Source organism: Anser brachyrhynchus (assembly GCF_964034855.1).
Source record: "Anser brachyrhynchus genome assembly, chromosome: 4".
In the NCBI taxonomy this organism is placed as follows: Eukaryota; Metazoa; Chordata; class Aves; order Anseriformes; family Anatidae; genus Anser; species Anser brachyrhynchus.
In genome coordinates this window covers 63,560,411-63,584,016 of record NC_137698.1, presented here as the reverse complement: position 1 = coordinate 63,584,016, position 23,606 = coordinate 63,560,411, and the positions used below count along the sequence as shown (strand labels likewise).

At 37.0% G+C, this 23,606-nt stretch overlaps 1 protein-coding gene across 8 annotated transcripts in view; it reads left to right on the top strand.

Annotated features, from left to right (window-relative positions):
- CC2D2A (coiled-coil and C2 domain containing 2A) overlaps positions 1-23,606 on the top strand; it is a 63,028-nt gene that overhangs the window by 33,003 nt on the left and 6,419 nt on the right. For 7 of the 8 annotated variants that reach the window (XM_080589946.1, XM_080589949.1, XM_080589947.1 and 4 more), the window contains 15 exons: positions 1,059-1,197; positions 1,838-2,041; positions 4,324-4,416; positions 6,362-6,453; positions 8,001-8,168; positions 9,647-9,752; positions 11,186-11,295; positions 11,416-11,512; positions 12,718-12,816; positions 15,885-16,061; positions 18,229-18,249; positions 19,323-19,526; positions 19,991-20,080; positions 21,437-21,550; positions 22,938-23,072. In XM_080589946.1, coding sequence (XP_080446072.1) covers positions 1,059-1,197; positions 1,838-2,041; positions 4,324-4,416; positions 6,362-6,453; positions 8,001-8,168; positions 9,647-9,752; positions 11,186-11,295; positions 11,416-11,512; positions 12,718-12,816; positions 15,885-16,061; positions 18,229-18,249; positions 19,323-19,526; positions 19,991-20,080; positions 21,437-21,550; positions 22,938-23,072 — 1,849 coding nt within the window. The remainder of the gene's footprint in view (positions 1-1,058; positions 1,198-1,837; positions 2,042-4,323; positions 4,417-6,361; positions 6,454-8,000; positions 8,169-9,646; positions 9,753-11,185; positions 11,296-11,415; positions 11,513-12,717; positions 12,817-15,884; positions 16,062-18,228; positions 18,250-19,322; positions 19,527-19,990; positions 20,081-21,436; positions 21,551-22,937; positions 23,073-23,606) is intronic. The other variant, XM_080589951.1, reaches the window with a different exon arrangement.

The window sequence follows — 23,606 nt, the reverse complement described above, 5'->3', positions numbered from 1 at the left end:
TGCACAAATGTCCTCCTGACCACCTACCATAACTTGACTGCTGGGAATACAAATAAGTGAGAGCATCCAAAGGATAAGGAGTGGGACTGGGAGCTGGGCTTCCCAGGGTTTCAGGGCTGCTGTGGAAGACAGAAGAAACCAAGGGTGAGCCAGCACAGTTCACTCGGTGCCAGCCAGCATACAGTCCTACAGGATCCAAACGCAACAGACACAGCAGGGCACTGGCAGCCGTTGCAGACAAGGTGACAGTCAAGTGCAGGGTCCATCCAGAAACAGTATCCAGGAGACAGACTGAAGACAGGACTTGAGACATAGCTCAAGCAAGGATCTGGGAAGTTCCTTTAAGTATGTATTGTCAAAACTATAATTTACTTGCTGGGAGGCAATTTAACATAGAAATCTTACCTTTTAGTAATCAGAAGCATGGGATAGTGTAGGTATATGATAAATGTTTGAATCAATAAGCACCTTAAGTCGTGGAAAACCTTGTTTTCTCTTTGTAGGAACATGGTCAAATTCAGTGTTTCAGATAAATCTGTAACTGCATGTTTTCTGCAATGAGAAAGCTTGCATAAGAGTTCCCTTTCAGCAGTTCCTTCATATTTCCCCCAGCTTTCCTTTGCAATTCATCATTCCTCAGTTACATAACTGCAATTTGGAGAGATGCACGTGTTGTAAGAAGAATCACAGAAACCAGGCAGCTTTTAGAGAGGTTAACTTCTTCCATATAACAGCTATTTGAAGAGAGTGGTTTTGTTTTGTTTTTAAATTAACTTCAGTTCAGTCCACTGTTTTGCAGTGTGCTGACAGAAAGAATGGCTTCATTTTGAGGGCAAAAATGGCATAGGGGTGGAAATGAGCAGGTAGGGGGCAGATGGCAATATTTCCTGCAATAAAAGGTTTGTACTGAGAATTGTGTAGTGGAACTTACTTTCCATGTTATGGATTTTTTTGTTTTGGTTGTTTTTTTCCAAAAATTTTTTTTTTTTTGGTGTTGCTACAACAGATCTCTTTTTGGTAGAACCATCTGCTATCAGTTCTTTCTATTGTCTCTTTAGTGCTTTAAAAAATATTGATGCTATTGCATCCATTGGCACCTCGGGCTTAACTGACATGAAGAAATTAGCCAAGTGGGCAGCAGAAACAAAACTTGATCCAAATGACCCAAACAATGCAGCTCTGATGCAGATGATTATGGTAAGTGTTATTTTCGGAGCTGTAGGGCTAATGGATTTGTGTATTCTCATGGATATACTTGGGTGAATGTTGAGAAGCAAAATGTCCATTAAAAAATATGATTTATTAATCCATTAGTTCAGTAGTATTCTAGTGGTTAAAAAAAAAAACGGGTATTAGGGAATATGCAAACTGATTAAATTACATATTAAAAAAATCACAAGTTTGAACTTCTTTTTTCCTTAAAATTCAGGCTTATTTCTAGTGTACTTGTATGGTATTAAATAGGAAGATGCTCATTAGTGATGTCTGCACATAGTTTGTTGTAGAAGTTGGGACTTTTCTAAACATCAAATTGAGAAGCTACTTGATAGCTGAAGTTACATAAAAGAATCACCTTTTCTCCTCTTCAATGTTTTGTTTGTGTTTAGGAGAGATAGAATACACTTAAGAATACAGTAAAATTCAGTGGTCTCATGTGCTTTGCTAAACATAAATCTGCTTCAAAGCATTTAATGTTTCAGTCTCAATTTGATCCATTTTAACTGCTTCTGCTTAAAATGAACATTCTTGCAATGTGCAGGTAAGACTTAACAAAAGTTGCTTTGTAGACTTCTCTTCCTCAGTATGAAAAGATTAATAATTTTGTTATCTAATTTAGGTTGCCACTAGCGGAGAGGCACACGTTCCTGATTTCTTCAGATTGGAACAGTTGCAGCAAGAATTTAATTTTGTTTCTGATGAGGAATTTAATAGATCAAAGAGATTTCGACTCTTGCAGCTCAGAAGCGAGGAGGTGGCAGAGTTCCGAAACTACAAGCAAGTCCCTTTGCATGAACGAGAAATCAGTGAGAAACTATTCCAGGTAGAGTCCTATCTGAAATTATTTGGAGTACGTCCTCTAGTAAAACATCATATTTCTTTTCTAGTTGTAGTGCTAATAATATTTGACTTGCAATAAAGTCAGTTAGTCCCATAAAGAACGCACAGCTTTGCTGACATTTATTAAAAAAAAAAAAATAGATTTTTTTTTCCTCAGTCTTTTTTGGTGTTATTTTAGTATAATTAAGGTAGCTTCCCTGCAAGGAAATAGTTACGTAGCTATGCTGTGGAAGTGGAAAAATACAACACAGCAGCTGCTGTGGATGTGAATTTTCTAAGAGACTTTTTTTTTTTCTAAAGGTGATTTAAAATACAGAGGGTAATGCAAAGGTAATTTGGGCTTAGGCTTATTAACTTTTGAACCCTTTCTGTGATGAGCGGTAGGAGGAATGACACTAATGAGCATTAAAACCTTTTAGTGTTTTACTATAGGCTATGTTGCAGTTATTTCTATTTCTGTACATTGTTCTAGTTAGCTTACCCTGTCTTTGCCTGTTAATTACCCTACTGAAATGCAACGTGTGCATTTTTTTCTTGATTCATACTTCAGTTATATTCAATTCCACTCTTACTGTTAAGTCACACATTATTTTGTTCTTTAGCAATTTGTGTATTTAAGGAGCGTTTCAGTGTGTTCATTGCCTTCTCAGGATCAGAATCATGTCAGATTTTGGCAACTGCTGCTTTATGCCTTGCATAAATTTCACTGAACAATTCCTTCCTTCCATTCCTTTTGGGTTATATCTTCTTAAAACATACTTATTAACTCAGATCTGGCTCTTCAGAGTAAACATTTCTCCTTTTCAAATATTAGATTAGTTTTTTTTTTATCTGCTATTTAAAGCTCTGGTACATCTTTGATATATGCTTTTGATCCAGTTGATTTTATGGACTAACTTTGTTCATTTCATGTTATCAGCCAAAAAAAAACACAGTTTAAGAATTGTTTTTTCTTTTTTTTTTTTTCCCCATTAAGGGTAACTTGGATAAACCCACAATCGCTTGTTCCAAGTTCATGTTATAAGACATGGTCTTCAAAACTAAGTTTAAAAGTGGTATTTTTCATAGTTGGTTTACTGGCTATTTGGCAAAGAAATCTGAAAACTCATAGAATTGTGGAAATACTGTTCAGAAAACATTGTCTGGAGGTGAAATGTTTTCCTGCTTTCCTGAGATCCTGCTTTCCACTTAAGTGATGGGGCTGTTGTCAGCACTAGGTGAGGCCAGCTATGTGGTTTGTCTGGCCAAGTCTTGAAAAGCAGGAGATTACACACCCATTCTGGATAACCTGTTCCAGTCCTGCACTGCCTTTCCAGTGATTTATTTATTTTTTTGGTTGGTTTGTTTTTTCATGTCCAGCCCAAACCTTCCAAGTTGTTCTCAATGGCTGTTCTCCCTTGTGATATTGTCTGGCACTACAAAGAGTTTGGCTCTGTCTTCTCTGTAACTGTCCCTCAGCTAGGTGTGGGCAGATAATGGATTGCCCATTAATCTTTTCCTCACCAGACTAAGTTGAACCTCTTGTCCAGTGCAAGAAAGACACTGAGATACTGGACCAAGAGCTCCAGCAAAGAACTCCCAGAACGTCTACAGGGCAACCGGTATTCATCTCAGACCATCGGTTGGGTTACAGCCTTTTTTTTTAATCAAACCTCAGGCAAAGCAAAATCTTCACACTCTAGATGCTTAAAGAGCTTTCACTTTCTCACTGTGTGCAACTAATGACTTTATATTAATAAATCACTGTATTTCTTGAATGCAAATTCAAAATAGCTCAGTAATTGTTTCTCACAAAATTACCTACAAGTATAGGCTCTTCTGGTGTTAGACACTAAGAAAACTAGTTATGTTTTAAAATGCAGTTCAAATATCGGGTCGTCTTCCATGAATATCGTATCGCTTCTTTTTATAAAGGATTCATCCTATTGCAGCTGCAGCAACACGAACCAATTCCAGTTGAAATGGAATTTCAGTTTACGACAGCAGGTCAAAGTCCTGCTTTAGAAAGAAGAGAGGGAAATAAAGTTATTCGTAGTAATTTAAACCACATGAACCTTAACTTAATGGAATTCTTTTCTCTATTCAGGGAAGTTGTGCAGTGCTGTTGCTGTGTACATTAGCATTAAAATAGCTTTATGAACTTCTGACATCTGTTTTGGTTTACTTTGATCCATACATTAATATTAATGAAATATTTACCATTTTTCTTGTATGTAGTAAAGCATTGGCTATTTATCAAATCACAAACTCTAGTAAATGTTTTAGGACTATGAGAAAAGACTACATGAGAGGGATGTGATTGACAGCAAACATTACCTAGATGCACGCAGAGCAGTTGTTGCCAACTATCTACAAAAGGTAAGTGGCAAAATATACAGATCCATCATATTTCTCTAAGCCGTTTGTTGCTGCTGCACTTGGATGTTCAATTTCCAGGAATACTAAAATATGATTCAGCGCTAAACATGGCCTACAGATGTTTTTATAATTCCAAGTTAGGCCTGAAACAGGTCTAATAAAACAAGTAGAGGTTTGTAAATGACTGATAAAATGTTAATGGAAAAGATGTATTTCCTCAAAAAGATGCATTATAGAAAATGACCACAAAAATAGATTTTTCTAGGAGTATTATAAATCCTTTTCTGGTCCAGTGTCCCAGAGATTTCTGCTGTTGTGTCCCTGGTATTCATTGATTTCCTTCTCCTCATTTTCCTTCTTGTAAGTTGTGTTACTAAGAATTTATCTCCATGAAAGTGTTCCTAACCACTGTTAAAAATCATTTAATGTGATACACAAAAAGTCTTGTCCTGCAGCCAAAGGCAGCGGGCATATGACATTACCTTCATTGTTGCATTAGAGTAATATTCTCTCTCCCTTACCTTGGTTTAATTTATTTTTTTAATGTTAGTGTGGCATTCTCTTTAATCCTTGGGGGATCGGGAAGATTGGTTGAATATGGAATAAAAGTTTGCAATTTTGGAGTATTTTGGCAAATAACAAGTGAGAAACACACCTACCAGTTTATTACTAGTACTGGAAATATCAAAGGTAGATAAAATCCCAGCCAGCAAAACATCTAGGATCATTATTAGGTTGATATGATGTAGGACAAAACAACTTGCTTGTTAGCAATAATGTTTTGTAAAAGAATTAAAGACAATGGAGAATATTTGAATCTTCCAGGCAAGTCTTGGTAAGTACCAAAACCCAGATTCAGTATGATAATACCAAAAACTATTTTGAACTGAGCTATCACATCTGTGTTGGCCCTATATGCTTTGCGTGATAGTCATGTGCATACTCAAACATACAGTTTATGCAGTGCACTGCGTAATAGTACAGAGTTAAATACCTTATGGTATTTAACTGATTGTCACTCTTGTACAGGAAATAGAAGTAGTCTTTTTTAAAATAACACTTGGATATTTTATGCTTCTGTAAATTGTCAGATGTGCTTGAAAATTAGATTGCTCACATCAGGTCTGCAATTCATTTCACTCTGAAATGTCATCTTTATATGATTATCACCTCAGCACAGTGAAAGATTTCATAACTTAAATGAAAACTTTTAAAAATAATGAAAGGAGATGTATGGTAGAAAACTTTGTTATTGCTCTTCTGCAGCTGATCTTGTAATAGAACAGTATATAAAGGCATTACTAGCCTGAGTAGTAGACAAAAAACATTAAAAAAAAAAAAAAAAGACAATGCTCTCAGTCAGTCTGCTTCTATACTTCTATATAGCTGTTGGGAGAAGAGGGAAGTCTTTCATCAGTCTGTGACCTCAACATAGAAATGAAAGAAACTAAGGATTTTTAAACATATATTTTAAATCACGGTGTTAGTAACACGGGCCTTGCTGATGGTCCTGCAGTCCAAAACATTGCCTTTAGTCCCTGTAGTTAATACTATATACATTTCTGTATCATCTTTTCTGTAACTTCATTTAGATGCCCAAAAGAAATGTCTGTCAGGGTCGTTTATTTTTGTGATTGTTTCTGATGATGGGCTGTAATTAGATAAGACTTGATTTTCTGTTCTTGTGATGTATGCTTTCATATGTTTACATCTGGCTAGCTTATACATTTCTAGAAAATCATTGTATTCATAAAATAAGCTTATATTATGTTCCAAATAAATATCTGGTGGAAAGAACATTGATATGACATACAAAAGAGGGATAAAATAAAGAATCTATATTTGAAGTTTTTTGTGTTTAATAGACAAAATGCAAGTATTTGCAGTGGTTTGGGATTAGAAGTGTAATTTTCTCTCTTCTCCCTCCCTTTCTCCCTATTCACAGGTTCGAGAATCAGTAATAAACCGTTTCCTAATAGCAAAACACCATTTCCTTCTCTCTGATCTTGTCAATGAAGAGGAGATTCCTAGCCTGGGGTAAGGGAGTTATCTTTATTGTTTCTAAGTCAGTTAACGTAAATTTATCTCTGTGCCTTTTTTGCAAATTGTACTGATGTGACCAGCCAAGGAGATTCTGTGTTCAGTGTAATATATTGTTTTCCTGTCACTATGTACCCCTCTGCCAGTGTAGACAGAGCATTGATACACAAAGCATATAAAAACTTTTTTGAGGAAAAAGGATGGGTTTGGTAGAAATAATGTGATGGCATGTAAATAAGATTTAACATGGTATATTTTGGTGATTTTGTTTACCTTACCTTTCGTCTACTTCTGTATGCTGTTGCTAAATATCTATGCTGTTTACTTTCAGAAATGTTGCTGATTTGGGAAATGTTTTCTCTCTTTTGTACGGTTATAATTTGTTTTATTATTTATGCACCTTCTTTGAATTTTTATTCCAAATCTCATACTTCTTGGTTTTGATGTTTGAGTCATCACTACATAAATGATTCTTAATTAGTGTTGCTCACTTAAAATCTGTGTAAGTAAACAGGTTGTGAATGGTAGATATTTTTCTTTTAAAAGAAAATTGCTTGTCTTCATTCTAAGTGTGACACACTTGAAGTACAGCTAACACTTTCTGAATCTATGGTATAAATCTAAACAGTCCCATCTGCTGGAGATACAGAGACTTGCTCTCTTAAACAGGGTTCATCCTGGCTTTCAGTTTTTCACATCTCAGAATGGGAAAAATCCGGCTGAGACTATAATCAACTTCTGAAGTTGTTTAAGATCAAATGCTTGGTTTGTATTTTTTTTATCATGAATACGGATTCAAATTGGATACAATTTGCTAAGTAATATAGTTAGTGAATTTAAAATAATACCATTAAAGTATCTACATTATTTATACTCCATTTATAATACCATTAAAGTATCTTCTTAGTGAGATTTCAGTAACTCAGATTTATCTTAAAAGTAATCATTGGGATTATTTATTATATATAAGGAAGTAATGCTATGGGCTATCAGTTTTTAAAGTAGATTTTGGAATGTCTTCTGTCACCTAGGTATTTTTGCAGTTAATATCAGTGATATGCAAAAACATATCTGTTTTTTATTCTTTTCCCATTTTTTTTCCTTTGGTTCTGCTTTGCCTTGGGTTATAAGTTCTGAGGGTCCAGGGTATGTTGTGGCATATTTATTCTGATTCCTTTCTATAGCCTATTGTTTGTTGTACATAGCTGTGTAATTAGATTTCTTTTACATATTTCGTAGAGAGGTTGTCATTTACTAGATACTTTATAACACTGTAGTTATAGATCTATCTTGAGTTGTCTTATTTAAATCTTTTGGGGGGGGGACTTTTTTGCACATTTAAGTTAAAATTTTTGAAACATAAGACAACTGGATTGCATAGTACTAAATGATTATAACATTTTGACATTTCATAGAGGTTTGTATGACACTAGCAGTGTGTATTTCCTTTTTCTGTTAGTGCATAATTAGCATGTGTGTCATGGAGACACTGGAATTCTGGATTCTGTGCAAAAATGACTAAATGTCTGTTTTCTGATTATTAGTATTTTGGGACTTGGCCTCTTTAAACTGGCAGAACCAAAACGACCATTAAAGCCAAGAAGAAAAGAAAGGAAGAAGGTCACGGCACAGAATTTATCAGATGGAGACATAAAACTGTTGGTGAACGTCATTAGAGCTTTCGATATTCCAGTGAGGAAGCCAGTGATGAGGTATGTTTATATGCTTGTTTTTCAATCCAGATTCATGTTGTGGTTTCAAGTGTTTTGAGGACAGCTGAAACAACTAATGTTGAAATTCAGTCATGGGTTGTTTTGATCCTCATGTTAAAAGCATGTATAGATTTATCTTGTTATGTAATAATTAAAAAATGCTATTTTCAAAGCTTTTAGAATAACACAACCATTTATTAATACCTGCTAAATTCAAAAAATGTTTTAGGAACTACACATCTGCTTGATGAAAAAGCTGTCTGGAAGATAACTTGTAGCTTTGACAACACTGTAACACTGTTAATATTGGATTAATTATATCTTAAACAAGCCTTCTAGTTATACTCAAGGCAATTTTAATTCATAATATCTTAAATACAAAAAATACATATATATTACAAAATTCCAGTTATTCCTACTGTATGTATCTCGTGAGGGTTGCCTGTTGGCCTTCTCAAGCACTCTGTGAACTGGACATTTAAGGGAATGAAGTGAGCCTGATTTGGCTTTTACTAACTTTGAAGGTGACCGTGACCTTCAGGCATATTAAGGCAATGCCTGTGCTGCATGATGCTGTGTCGTGAGCAGTCTGGTTCACTTTCATAAGTGGTGTATTACAGCAGCATTCTCTCTCTCGCTCTCCCAAAATGAGTATACATTACATTTAAATTGGAGATATCTTCATCCTGCTAGCATCTTATGCTTGTTTTATCTATTTATTATTTAAATGAAAAAAGAAAGTTCCATAGGATTTTTGTAAATAAGTTCAAATGGAGACATAAGCAATTCATATTAGAAATATGTTGACAGGAAGGAAAACACAAGAATGTGAATTTACTGTCAGTAGAACAAAAATAGCTGAAAACCCTCCCAATATTTTGGATAATCTGATATCTTATTTTGAGCTGCTTTTTCTGTGAATAGTTTTCCTTTTATAATATCTACCGTTGCTTAGTACTGAAAAAGTTACTTGGAAACACTATAAAAGTAAGCATATTTATCATTTATTTTATTTCACTGATGAGTTGCTGACAGTGTAATCTTCATGTGGGTTTAATTTTGTCATAGTGGCCTTGTTTAGATACCATGAAGTCTACACACTTCATGAATTCTTTGGGGATTCATCTCCTTAAACTGAAAAGTCTGTGTCTGAGATTGTCCAGGGCAAGTTTTTAAAAAAATAACTAAAATAAAAATCTGGGGTCTATAAAATCTTCAGAAGGAAGAGCCTCAAGGCACACAGCACTTTTGCAGTGAGGCTTACAAGAGCAGTACGCTTGCTACCCCACTCTAGCATGTTTTTTCTTGTTACTTGACTGAGTAGTTATCCTTCCTAGGTTAAAGTCATAACATAAAGATACCTGAAGCATTTCCAGACCTTTGTGTGGTTAATGTATGATGTGAAGGATTCATAGGTTCTCTGAAGGATAATAGGTTCTCTGTCTTTTCATGATGTTGTTGTCTGTTTCCTCTCATAGCAAACCTCAACAACCATCCAAATCTTCAAGGTCCTTTAACGAGATGTTTGCAGCCTCTCCATCAGCCCAGAGCCCAACTGATAGTGTAGATTGGGCATTTGACCAGGTATATTATAAAACTCAAGAAAATTACAGCAATCATTTGTTAACATGAAATAATGAGCATTCCCCCTTTTCACATACACGCTTACCATCGGAAAGATATCTTACTAGTAACATTAGCTTGCCCACTCCTGGATCTCCAAAAAGATAGTTAAGCTGCGAAAGATTCAAAGGATGATAAAGATGTCAGAAATCTAGACTGGCTGCTGTGCAGTGAAAAATGTTTGGTCTTTTCTGTCAAAATGGCAGTCACTGGGAGTAAGGGAGAAGGAAGAATATGATAAAAAAGCATAAAACAATGAGTGATATGGATAGCAATTGACTGCTCGCTGGTTTGTTCAGTAGAAGTATGAGGGGTCATCAAATGAAGCTGGTAGGAGCTAGGTTCAAAAGAGAAGCTTTTAATTCTTCATTTGTCAGTTCCTATGTGCTCAGAGAAGTTGCCTGTATGTATTGTGGACAAAATTGGTTTGCTTGCATTGAAGTGGACATTGGACGATTATTTGGAAGAGTGATCTATGAGGAGTTGTCAAATAGAAAAATTGTACAGGCTTGGGAAAGTCTGTCCATCTGAAGACAGCTGAAGCCTGGACGAATAACAGCAGAAAATATAGGCACCTGCTGCTGTGTTCTTACTCTTCTGTATGTCTGTTTATGGCCATTTCCAGTCTGAATTTTGGGCCTAGTGCACTCTGCCTAAACCAGCAGAGCCTTTCTTATGACTGATACTGAAACTACATTTGCTTGCTATTGAGAGCTAGGTTCAGCATCCTTCTGGATGAAGATGGAAATCCATTGGGGTTGGGTTTTTGTTTGTTTTTGTTTTTTTGTGTGGTGGTGGTGTATGGGAGGGTTGTTTATTTGTTTAGGATTTCCTTCAAAATTACAGATTCTTGAAATGTAGAAATGGTTCTGACACGAGCGTTTAAATGCTAATGAAATGCTCCATTAATGCATTTTTAATTACATTAGGGGTTTGTTGTGTCTAGTAAAAGTTGATTATCTGCAATAGAGACCATTTTTAGAGACAGCCAGGGTTGTAGCAGTAGGCTTCTTGGATTACAGATAAGAGGATACAAGGGCATGGATGACTGGATCACCTGTTTCCATTTCCTTCTTTGATTAGTTAGCCAGGAGTTTTTACAGACTTGGGGGGAAATGTGGCCTTCCTAGTGTATATAATATGACATATACTGAGTACACATCACCTTTTTGAAACGTTAACACACAAAACAAAAAAGCTTCGTAAATGCTTAGAGAAGCTTGGAAAGTGCAATATTTGAGCTATATTAAAAGTGTTTGTCTGCACTGGACCAGTGTGACCTTCACGAAGTATATGCTTATTTTCCTTAAATACATGAAAATATGCAATTTAGTATGTTCTGATGAGGCATTTTATAGAGGAGTGTTTTCTTTGTTTTGATATTTTTTTTACAGGTTTTAGTCCGTCCTTTTGTAGAAGTTTCTTTTCAGCGAACAGTCTGCCGGACAACGACAGCAGAAGGTCCAAACCCCAACTGGAATGAGGAACTTGAGCTTCCATTTAGGTATAGCAAAATGAAACCAAACTATTTCTGAGTAATAGGAATTCAGTTTGAGGATACAGATCTATTCAATTTCCTCGGTTCTATTCAAATCACACTTATTTTGTTTATTCAAAATTTCAGAGCTCCTAATGCTGACTATAGCACCCACAGTTTGCAGTCAGTGAAGGATGAAGTGTTCATTAACGTTTTTGATGAAGTACTTCATGATGTTACAGAGGTGAGTTCATAACTGAAGGTCAATGTGCTTTACAGAATATTGTAAACTTTTTGAAGTTATCAGAATAAGACTTTTCAGTGTAATAGTTGGCCTGGTTTTGGCTCACCCTCCTGAGCCTCTTTTTTCTCTACCTTGTCATTTTTTACTGTTATGTCTAGTCAATATTGCAAGACTGTTCAAGGGAGCAGTCTTTACAGTGTTAACCTTTGTACAAATTAAGGCTGTACTATATAGTCTGCTACTAGAGTTCAACATGTGTTATGTAATCTTTTACTGATATTTAATGACACGAGGTAATAAAATTAAGAGGCAACACATGAATAGTAGTCTGAATTCTACTCTTAAACTTAATCAGCTTCTTTTTCTTTCCTTTTTTTTTTTTTTACACTAAATTCCAGGTGACTTATCCCAGTTCCTGTATTCTTTTATTAACCTTTTTATGCTCTGTCTTACCCTGCTTTACAAGCTGTCTGGTGAAAAGTAGGCTCTTTGTGTTGGCATAAGTCCTTTCCCTGTTCAAGTCAGTGAACGCTTTCCCAGTTAACTCAGTATGCATAAAAATAGCAGTCCTCAATATTCCTGAAAATATAACCGAAAAGTAAATAATGCACACAGTTTACTGAGAACAGAATTCTGCCCTCAAAACTGAAGTGGTATTTGATGAAGCAGAAGTAAGAAGAAAGGTACAGTCTTGAAACTCAGATGTCTAGCATTTGGAGAAATCTTTTGGTTTTTAAGCTTGTAGGCTGATCATACTAGATTTGGAAATCACTCAGAGGCAATACATTTGAAAACAATGCTTCCATTCCACAGCTATTAGATTTTCATACAATTTTACCTTCAAAAGGCTTTTTTTTAATTCTAGTAAAGCGTTTTATGAGAAGACCGGCACTTAATTTACTTAGTCTAGGAAAACTCCTGTAGACTCTTTGTCAGATTTCTGAGATCTCCATCACAAGTCATACAGGACTTGTACTCTGAAGTGCAAGCACATTGTGTCAAGGAACATGACTTTTTTGTTCAGCATCTGGCACAATAGAAAAGCATGCAATAATTGTCATAGTAATAATTGAACTTATATTTACAGTAAGTTAAATGATAAAAATCCTGTATTGTTTTAATAATTGCTTTCATGAAACTGTTGATTGAATTTAAATAAAATGAAGTTGTCTTACAAATTCTTATGTTGGCCAACTTTTTATTAGGATGACTGTGACAGAAGAAGTGGTATCCACACTTGTGTTGAGAGACGCTGGCTGGGATGTGTTAAAATTCCATTTACTACCATATATTTTCAAGCAAAGGTAAGCGTCAATAACTTGGAGTCCATCTCTTAAAATAAAAGATGGAGAGTGGGAAGGGGTTAGGGTAGTCAGATTTAATTATGTTCTCCGTACTTCTCAGTCTATTTTTATGGAACTGCCTAAAAATATCTCTGAAAGCGCTGTCCTTTGTCACATTTGGTGTGTATTTGTTAGTAAGTTCAACATTTTGAAGGGAGAAAAGATAGACAAGCATACTTGTGCACTGACAACACAGCCTGGTTTCCTTCAGTAATGAAGTTAACACAAATTCTTTAGATGGTTTTGACAATGGCTTTTGAGATTTCTGATACTGCATTGCCTAGATAGGTGTTAAAGAAATTTGACCTCACTCTTTTTTCACACCTCTGAATCACCACATTTTCACCTTTGCCTTTTCCAGTCCCTTCTTTCCTCCATATTTAGAATGCTTTAGAGAAGCTTTCTTCAGGAGATATCAGCACTTAGTCATGGGAGTGTTAGGATAACATGCATTTCTTCATAGAGGAAAGGCTTTTTTTATTATTATTTTATTTGTCCAGACACCCATCCTGAACTTAGATTAAGGTAGCTAATTTTTCACATCAATAGCCTTTTTGTATCATAATCCTGCCTTAGAATTCTTGTTCTGCAGGGCAGTTGCTTTCATGTGTAGATCAAGCTGTCATGCCACAAGTCTCAGTTGCTTACTTCATGAAGATTCTGGTACCCATTGCATACCTAATGACACAGATTAGTTTGCTATATGGACAACTTGTCAGAACTATAAAGGCTTTAAAATATATTGTGAGCCTCTTGGATTCTTTGGGGAGAGGAAAGTCTTCAGGGGTCTCATTTAATTTAATGTTGGAGTTCAAAGTGTTTTTCTTGGGCCATCCTTTTGCAAGGCATAACAACATAACTGTCATGGGATTCAAGAAAGCATGGAATTCTTTTCATTGCTGACAAGTTTTGGACCGTGTTTATCTAAGTAGTGCTAGTCCATTTCCTTCTGTTGGATCACTAATAACATGCTATCGTCAACTTGTGAGGCAAATCGATGAATATGAGTGCTTGAGGGTTGTGCTGCCCTGTAGAATGAAGTTCACATTGACTTTAAGAAAAGGTAAGTAGTAAGAACTTCCACCCTTCTTTTCATAAGTTGGATATCCTGTGCAAACAATGTCACTTAACGTGAGTGCTGTTGTTACAGGTCAACAAACAAGAAAGAACAAAATCCTTTACTCTTCTCAGGGAAATGTTCTATGCCAAAAGGATGAAATTCACCTGAGAAGTGTGTCTACTCACAGCCCTGACAGTCTTAATGGACAGACTTAGACATTTTAACAGGCTGCATACCAATATGTAGTGAAAGACATAGCCCATAATCCATCTTTGACTACCAATAACATTGATGATAACCTCTGTTCTTGGGACTTCTTGTTGTTGAGTCAGCCTTTCTGTTGTAGGACCAGACTAGCTCCAGGATTGCTGTCAAATTCACTTCTGACTCTCTCTTTGAGGAGGTGTTCCTGTTTGAGATTCCTGGGGCACAGTGTGAGTGCCTGCACAGATCTTCTTAGCATGTGAACAGGATTTCTTACCAAAGTTGAAGAAGTGTGATCAGTCCAACAGTTATATCAAGGTGCCTCTAGCAATTAAATTGCAGTGGCAAATGAAGCATTTTTTCATTCCGTTCTGCTATACTGCAGCAGAAATTCTGTGTGATTTATTTAGTCTTCTCCTCATGAAAACTTAATTTTGGTCTTAAATGTTTGATGAGCCAGCCCAGTGAGTCATCTGTTCATCTTCTACTGAAGATGTCCTTTCTGTCAGCAGTCCTCCTGTCCAGGAGGATGGAAGACTCAGATCTTTATGGCCAATTCTTCATATACAGCATAACCTAAACAGCATTAAATTTTGCCTAAAGCCATATCTGAATTCTGCCCAAATCAGGTTACTCTTTTTGCTTTTCTCTTAACGCTGCATAATTCCAGTGTTGAGTCTTGCCCTAGCAAGTGCAGGGCATGCCATCTCTTTTCTGATACGACTTTTCAGGAAGAGCTTTCTCTTCTGTTTGTGGTGGCAGAAGGAGGTGCAAAGGGATGATGAGTCTGCCAGAGCCCTCTTCCTTGGAGAAGCTGGCTGAATGGGCCTGGTTCCGATTGCACCTGAGAAACATCAGCAGTTTCTGCATGGAAGGTGCTCTAGCATCTCACAGATGAATCCTGCTCAGAGGCAAAGGCACACTGGCGTGATGCTGTCTTCAGAAGGCAGTATTTTGCCATTTTGTCACTTTTTCCAGGTCAATAGTGCCATGTGGAGATTGCTGCTTAGTCTTACCAACAGTCCGAAAATACACAGAGAAAAGCACTTGAAGCTGAAAAATTGCATGCCTGTCAATCTTCTTTGAGAACAGTTTACAGACATGTACGTTCATACTTATTGTCCTCTATTTTCCCACTCAGCAGCTTCAAAAGACTTAAAGAATGAGGAACGCAGTACAGAGACTGGATGTTGACTCCTCAACATCAATATATGTATTATCTGTTGGTGAGGAAGGAGCTTGTGGATAAGTGTTCCGTGTGGGTAGTGCAGTATGACAGCACACATTATCCTTCCTGTATGGTGTTAGTCTTTTTAAAAATAAAAAACAAAAAATTGCATGTTTTATTTCTTTTAAAGGACTTGTTCCACGGGGAGTTCTGGGGTGTGTATGCATAAAATAATGCGTATTTCAAAGAAAAACAGTGAAAGGCTGGCAGTCTTTTTTTCTAAGACCTAGTGTGTATGATTTCCATTACATTAAATATTAATGTCCATAATAAGCAAAAGAGACTGAAATCAAATAGTAACTAATACCTTTGACAATGAAATGTCTCATGGGTTCCCCACAGGTAATAAGTACGTGTCACATACTCTTGTATTACTGTTCTGGAGCTCAGAATAATACAGAAAGCGAGGGAATAAAATACCTGAATACCAATACCAAATGTATCTGAGAAGGAAGTTTTGCTTTTTCTGAGGATTGTTTCATTGGTGGTTCTTTTTCTCATGGACAGTTGATATGTATGGGCTACTGTATGTTGTAGATCGATGGTACGTTCAAGGTGGATGTTCCTCCAGTGCTGCTTGGCTACAGCAAAGAGAAGAACCTGGGAATGGAGAGAGGTTACGATTCTGTGCGCAATCTGAGCGAGGGCTCCTATATAACACTGTTCATTACCATTGAACCGCAGCTCATTCCTGGAGAGTCTGTCAGAGAAAAGGTAACGACCAGTAATTAATCATGTTCTTGCTGTTTGTTTCCCGTGGTGCAGTTCCTGAGATGCATACGAATACTTAGGCTTACTGCACTGAAGGACACAAATACAAGTACTGAAAGGCATTAATAACATCCTGAGTGTTCCACTTCACATTTTTTAGCACAGTTCAGTTGAACTAGATTCACCATTAAGTGAGATGGACACTTAATGCTTGAAAAATAACTTCTGCCAGGTATCTAGTTCTAAGGTTAATACAAAGCAAATTTGTATTTAATATCTATAAGCATATCATTTTCTCATTTACTTCTGTAAACAATGAAGTGTTCGTTTGAGTATTTGTGAGCAGAGGAAGAAAGAAGCTGGCAGGTGCATCGACAGTATTCTTGCTTCTGTGTTTACAGTGTTCAAATATAGCATTCATTATTTAGTGCTTTGTGCATGCCTCCAGATCTTGAAGATAACTACTTCTAAGCAGCAACTGTTATTTTTTTCAGTTATTTTACTAAACCAGAAGCGCCTTGCACTAACGACAGTAATGTGTAGTTAAAATGAGTATGCCACTTGCCATTTTATGTCACATTTTGCAGTGATTTTGAGATCCATTCAGTAAGGATGTTTTTCATGCACAAACAGCAGCAGTTGTTGTTTTTGCAACTCAGCGCTACACTGGTCATTTGGAAATTATCCAGTCATATGGGTGGGGTTTTCTGCTCTTATGCAATACTGTGGGAGTTTTTACAACTGAATACTGTTGAAAATAAAGAAAATGAACAGTGTGGATTCATGGATACCTTTTAAAGTTAATTAGTTTGAATGACAAGATTATCACGAGGGTTTTAAGCAACAAATATATATGCCTTTGAAGCATCTTTAGTAGACAAGACCTTATTCAAGAGTTTCATGACCTTCACATACAATAATTAGTTGCTAGGAAAAAAAATGTACTGAACTTGAAAGGAAACAGACAAGTACTGCTTTGGAAGACCAGTCACAGAAATTCAAACAAGGGGGAGATTCCTGTAAAGTATTATGGACTGGATGTTGCGAAACCTGACCTCTTTAAACAATGAACAAATACTCAGAATTTGTTTCTGTAGATGCAATTTGATGCTTGGTTACCAAAATGTTACGTATTGTATTAATGCTTAGTAAAATTATGCAGTTTGGTAGCTATATTTAGAATTGAACAGTTTGGTAGGGAAGAAAAAAAACAGTCTATTTTATTAAAGTCATAGATCTGTCATAACTTCTATTTCACTTGAAATACAATGGTAGTAGCTAACTGCCCCTTACCAAAATTCAGACATAAAGAACTAGAAACAGACCGAAGTGTTTTCTATTTTGAAGATGCAGGAAAGAACAATAGCACAGTAAATCACAACATGGGAAATGAGTCCTTTTCTAAGTAGCATGAAATACTGCATGCCACAGCTAAACTGGAACAAAGTTTGCATTGTCACAGAAGTACATTGAAAATAAAACCAAAAATGAGGAAAATCTTACCAAGGTAAGAAATCTATTGGTACAGATGATCCCTCATAAAATTTGAGGAACAGTGAGAAAACAGTTGGGGTGAGTTCATCAGTAGGAGTTTTGCCTGATTTTTGTTCTCTTTACGTAAGAGATTTTTCTGTGTCTTCTAGAAATTGTACTTAATAGCAGATGATTTGTTTACCTTCAATACTAAGACAAACCAAATTATTTCTTCAGCAAACACTGTACAGGATTTTTGAATAATCACTTTTTCAAATCAATATAAATAGAAAACAAAATAAAATAGAATTTCATGTTAGAAGAAGTTCAGTAAAGAACTAAGTTAATTAAGAGACTGTCCTATTTTAGGTGGTATCTCTAAGGAGATCTGTACTAAAGTGGCATGTGCTTGTGTTCTAACCTTTGCTGAGAAGTAATAACTCTATGCTGCACTTCCCCAAATGTAACATAAATACTTATTGTGGAAATCAATCATCATAAAATGACAAAAAATTAACTAAATATTTTTTCTGTCCTTTTTTCCTATTCCTAGCCAGTCCTGCTGTAGTGAAGTGATTTGAAATATTTGTGTACTGTTTCAGGATGCTAAGCATAATCTTATTTTAATTTTACAATACCTTTTTTTTCTTTATCTATTTTTCCTCTTTCATCCTGTCCTTCCTGAATCTCTATATAGATGAATGAAATGCTTAAGAAGGTAAAATATTAATAAAGCTAATTGAGAGATTCTTGTTGTTCCATGTTTTAAGATTTAGCTTGGTTCAGTAATCTTTTTGCACTTTATGCTTTTTGACTAACATCACAGTTGTTTATTTCTCCATAATATTTGCAGTGAATCATTACAACAAAATTTAAAAAGTGCCAGAGGTTTCATATTTCAGCCATTAATTGTGGTTAAGAAGAGTCACCGTTACGAGTGTTCCCTTCTGACTTGGAGGTCTAGCTACAAGGTGCTGCCATTCTACCTCTGGTTACTTTGAGAAGAAGGATAACAAATGATGAAGTGGTTTAGCTTGAACTAAAATCTTATGAAGGATGAGCTTTAATTCTCAGCACCACTAGAATTACACAAGGGATTCCAAGTAGATGCAAATTACTTTGATCCTAAGACCTTTAAAGGATGACATCTTAGGTGACAGAGGAGCAAATAATTGTCATTCTCACATAATGTATGCTTTTCAGTCTGAGATTTGCATCTGGAAAAGCTCATCTAAAAGCTTTAAAATTTTAGAGAAGTCTGAAGACTAAGAACCCACCGAAAAAATGTCTTGGACCTTCTCTGCAAATATTTTGGCATTGTACAGGGTTGTCCCAGTAATATTTATATAAACATTGCTGGGATTTTGTGCATAACCTCGATTGTGGTTTTAACAGAGTGAGTGTTATGTGAGTAGCGTGTAGGATTACTCTTTTGGTACCTAACCATAATTGTTCACCTTTGAATTAACATGTGATGTTACACAGTCATCCCTGCACTTTGTTTGGCATAGCTTTCGCTACATTTTTAGTGCTTTAATAAAGCCAGCTATAGATACAGGTCACCGTGTGCATTCATAAGTAAATGCTAATTGCCTGCTTTTCCATTACCCTGAGCTTTCATTACCTTGAGCCAAAGTACATAATGCAAGGAAAGTGCACAAGGCTATTAGGAAGGAATTTTACCCTCCTTTTATGCTTCTGCAAATGGTGAAATAAGGCCAAACATAGTAAAGACTTAACCCTAAATTATATATAAAACTATTTTTATATAAGTTCTACTGTCTTTTGAAGTTTGATACCCAGGAAGATGAGAAATTGCTCCAGGCAGCAGCAAAGTATGAAGCTGAATGTACATCAAAGTTTCCAAGCCGCCAGTGCCTGACAACTGTCATTGACCTCAATGGGAAAACAGTTTTTATTACCAGATATGTCAAACCTCTGAATCCACCGCAGGAGCTCCTTGATGCCTGCCCAGATAGCTCTCAGACAACAGCAGTAAGTATTCAGAAAAGATAGTGAAGTTCCAGGGATGTAATTTCAGAATGTGTGTGCATGCACGTGCACATAGGCATACAACATTTTACATGTTTGCTGTATAGCTATGCTTTTTTTATTTAAGGAGGTGAGAAATAAAGTGGTAGTGACTATGTGTGATACACAATAAGTGAACCCTTAGTGACGCTGGAAAAGGCTATTTGTCTTCTCTGGAAAAATAAGGGTCTTTTGATAGCCAATACTCATTAATATAAAATTATACCAAACCTCATGAGAGAAAATTGTATCAGGATTTGGTGTAAGTTCTGAAACGAGCTAGCTGCTGCTATAACAGGGTTAGTCAGTGTTTTGTCATTGGTGTCTTGGAAACAGCACTGTGCTTCAAGTCTAGTGTAATAATGCCTTTATTATATGCCCGTGTAGAGAACTGAAGGGATGACTAGCTATATTTTGTTTCCTTGCAGGAGTTGGTGGCTCGATATGTTGCTTTGATTCCTTTTTTGCCAGATAGTGTGTCGTTTGCTGGAATTTGTGATTTGTGGAGTACATCAGATGTAAGTAATCCATTAAACATGAGGGGTTTTTTTATCCTCTTGTATGTGATGCAATATCCAGGGGGCTCCTGCTTTTGGTGGGAGTTCAGAGTAGATGAGCTCTTGAGGCCCCCTCCAACCTAAATTATGCTGTGATTCTATTATTGTGAGGACTGTTTTTTCTTTATAAGTTATTTATTTACAAAAATGCAGAATGTCTTTATCGGAGGACCACCAGTGCTTGAAAAAAGTTGCTCATAGTAATATGAGCCAAAATTTTTATCTTTGATAGGTTGCAGTTGACCCTAAGAATACTTAGGGTTTGAAGCTTTTCCCATTTTTTTCAATTACAAAACAATCCAAAATAGCTAGTCATGCACAAGTGGCAGAATGCTGACTGATGGAGACTTTAAAACTACACTTACCATTGATCGTTCTAAGAAACCACCGAAAAACACTGCTTGTAATTGTCAGCAGTAATGGGAGACTGAGCTTTCTCTGTCTCATGCGAATACGATCTGTGGAGTAGGAACAGATATTAAGTTAATCCCAGATGATGTTTGTACCATCTCGGAGCCTTTGTGCACGCTGTGGTGTAACGGGCAGGCAGCTCAGCACCACGCAGCCGTTCGCTCACTCCCCCTCAGCTGGATGGGGGAGAGAATCGTAAAAGGTAAACGTGTGAGAACTTGTGGGTTGAGATAAAGACAGCTTGATAAGGAGGGGAAAAATAAAGAAAAGAATACGGAGGGGGGCCGGGGGGGAAGGTAGACAATGCAGTTTCTCTCCACCAGCCAACTGATGCCCAGTCTGCCCCTGAGCAGCAGCTGCCCCCCTCCCTTCACCCTCCCCCCCAGTTTTTTGGTTCTGCCTGACACCACTTGGTATGGGACATCCCTTTGGGCAGCCTGGGCCGGCTGTCCTGGGTCTGTCCCCTCCCAGCTCCTGGTGCACCCCCAGCCTCCTTGCGGGCAGGGCAGCATGAGAAGCTGAGAAAGTCCTTGGCTTAGTGTAAGCACTGCTCTGCAACAACGAAAACATCGGTGTGTTATCAGCAGTATTCTCACCCAAAATCCAAAACACAGCACCATACCAGCTACTAAGAAGAAAATAAGCTCTATTCCAGCACAGTGGAAAACTCAGAATAACTCAAAAGTCCTTGGTTCTTACGGTAAAATCTCAGATCTGCTTCATGGATTTTCACAGCATTCACTCCTGGCTGTGTGCATTCTGCATGTTGAAGCAGTGCCTAATAAACAGTAAAGGTCAGTTACAAAGATCCAAGGGGAATCTTTTGCTTCAGAAGTGTTAGGAAATATTATTAAATGTTATAAATGGAGAACACTCATGCAAACATTTTTTTTGTCCCTCAATCAGCAATTTCTCGATCTTCTGGCGGGAGATGAGGAAGAACATGCTGTGCTCTTGTGTAATTATTTTCTTGGTATGGGGAAAAAAGCCTGGCTCATCATTGGAAATGCTATTCCTGAGGTAAGAGGATTTTTTCTTTTGGTCTGAATATTGACTTTCATTCTCTGAAGTCTTTGGTTCCCATCAGCGGATAGACTTGTCTCTCATCTCCTGCTGACATACTTTTCCAGGATGTAACCTAAACATCGGTGCTGCTGGAACTGATTTTCTTCAGAGAGGAAAAAAATATATATATTTATACTCAGATATACTCACAATTTAATGTGTGTTGTTTTCGGTGTTTTTTTGGTGTTTTGTTTGTGGTTTTTTATGGACTCACAAAAATATGTGTAAGCCTTGATTGGACTTGGGCATGTATAAATGGTGTGTCCTGGAACAAGGTCATGGGGAAAGTCCATTCTCAGCCTGTGGCAGCCTTAGGGTGGGAGTGGCACAGGTTGAGAGGTGGCAGGGGAGAGTTAGAGGCTTGCTGGAGGCTCTCACTGGTATGAACACAGCCCTTGATTCTCTCTCCAGCTGATGGCAAAGCTACAACAACAATAATGCTTTTCTGTAGGCTACTGGGTCATCGCTGTGAGTCCCCTGTGGCAGCAGTCTGGCTAAGAACTAAACCTTTGAGATTCTTCTGCCCATTAGGAGACGCTTTTATTTTTTCCTCATTAACGCACTCGTATTTCCCAGTAATCAATACTGCTGTTTTGAGAGGGTAAGGCTGTTTATAATGCAAATTTCCACCATTAGCATCTCCAATTACCAAGCATATGGGAAAGTTTTGCTGAAGAGAATTTTAGTAAAACCCCCTGTCAAGACTAATTTCCTTAACGCGTTCTCAGATAGTGCAGCCGCAGCAGCAGCAGGCACTCGGTTACACGCCTTCCACTCCACATCCGATGGTGAGGGTGGTCCTTAACAATGCATTCAGCTTCTTCATGCTGTGAGGAGAAAGATTATTTGTTAAAGTACCTGGAAAATACGGGGGATAACACATTGAAGAGAAGTTTGGGGATTCCTTATAAGGGATGTCCGTCCCAGCTATCTTTTTATATTGTGTGCCTGAGGGAAGGCCGATGGATGAGCCATAACGTGTGCTGCCTAGATGGCAGTCACCAGGTAGCACACGCTGATATTGAGGTGGCAAACGTTAAACATTCCTGTGTGTGGGATTTCATATCAGCTCTTGGCTGAACTAAGACGACTTTCAGGGTCTGTATTTGAAAATGGCACAAAGCTGTGTATGTCTAACGTTTCTCTGCCACAGAAGAGACAGAGCACACATTATTAGGTAAGTGTTAGGTGACTGAATTGTAATGAACCTGTAAATTCTTCCAGTTTTCCAAAAATGTACTATTAATCTCAATACTAAAAATGTAAAAATCCAAACAATATAATGTTTACTGTCATTGAAGCCTGTTTTAAAACATCTTTCTCCTATTTTTTTTCTCTATAGGGACAGACTGCATATGTATTAACTTTGGAGCAAAGTCAGTACGTAATCTGGAATCCCAGCACCGGATGTTTTTACAGGCAGTATGATACTTTTTGCCCACTACAAAATGTGTACTGCCTGATCAGCTGTGATAACGTAAGTGTGCCTGGGCTTTTCATATTTCTGTACTCCTAAAAGTTCATAATTTGACATTTTTCTTGGCCTTTTGCATCACGTATTCATCAGTTTAACTACATTTATGCAGTCATGTTATTAATGATTTTATTCAAGCTTAATTAGTTTTTTCAGCCATTTTAATTAAATACATAAAGGAAAATTTTACCTTTTTTAATCATGATTTAGGTAGATGATGACATCTGTTCATAGAAAATTCATTACTGTGTTTTAGTTACCAAAAGTGCATTGAAACTAACATGGTTTTACTTTCCAACTTGGATTGCCTATGTTCAGTTTACCACTGCTTAGCTGAGGGGCAGTAACTCAGCAAAGCTAATAGTTTCCAGGTGAAATGTAATTTAAAAACGAAAAAGTAAAGCACACTGGGAAGAGTCGTTTGGATTGCATACATAAGGGTGGGTATAGCCCTCAGCGGTCCAACACGCCTAACACAAAGCTGGCAGTATAAGGTGTAACCACGATTGATTTTCTGCCTGGCATCAAGTCCTCCTG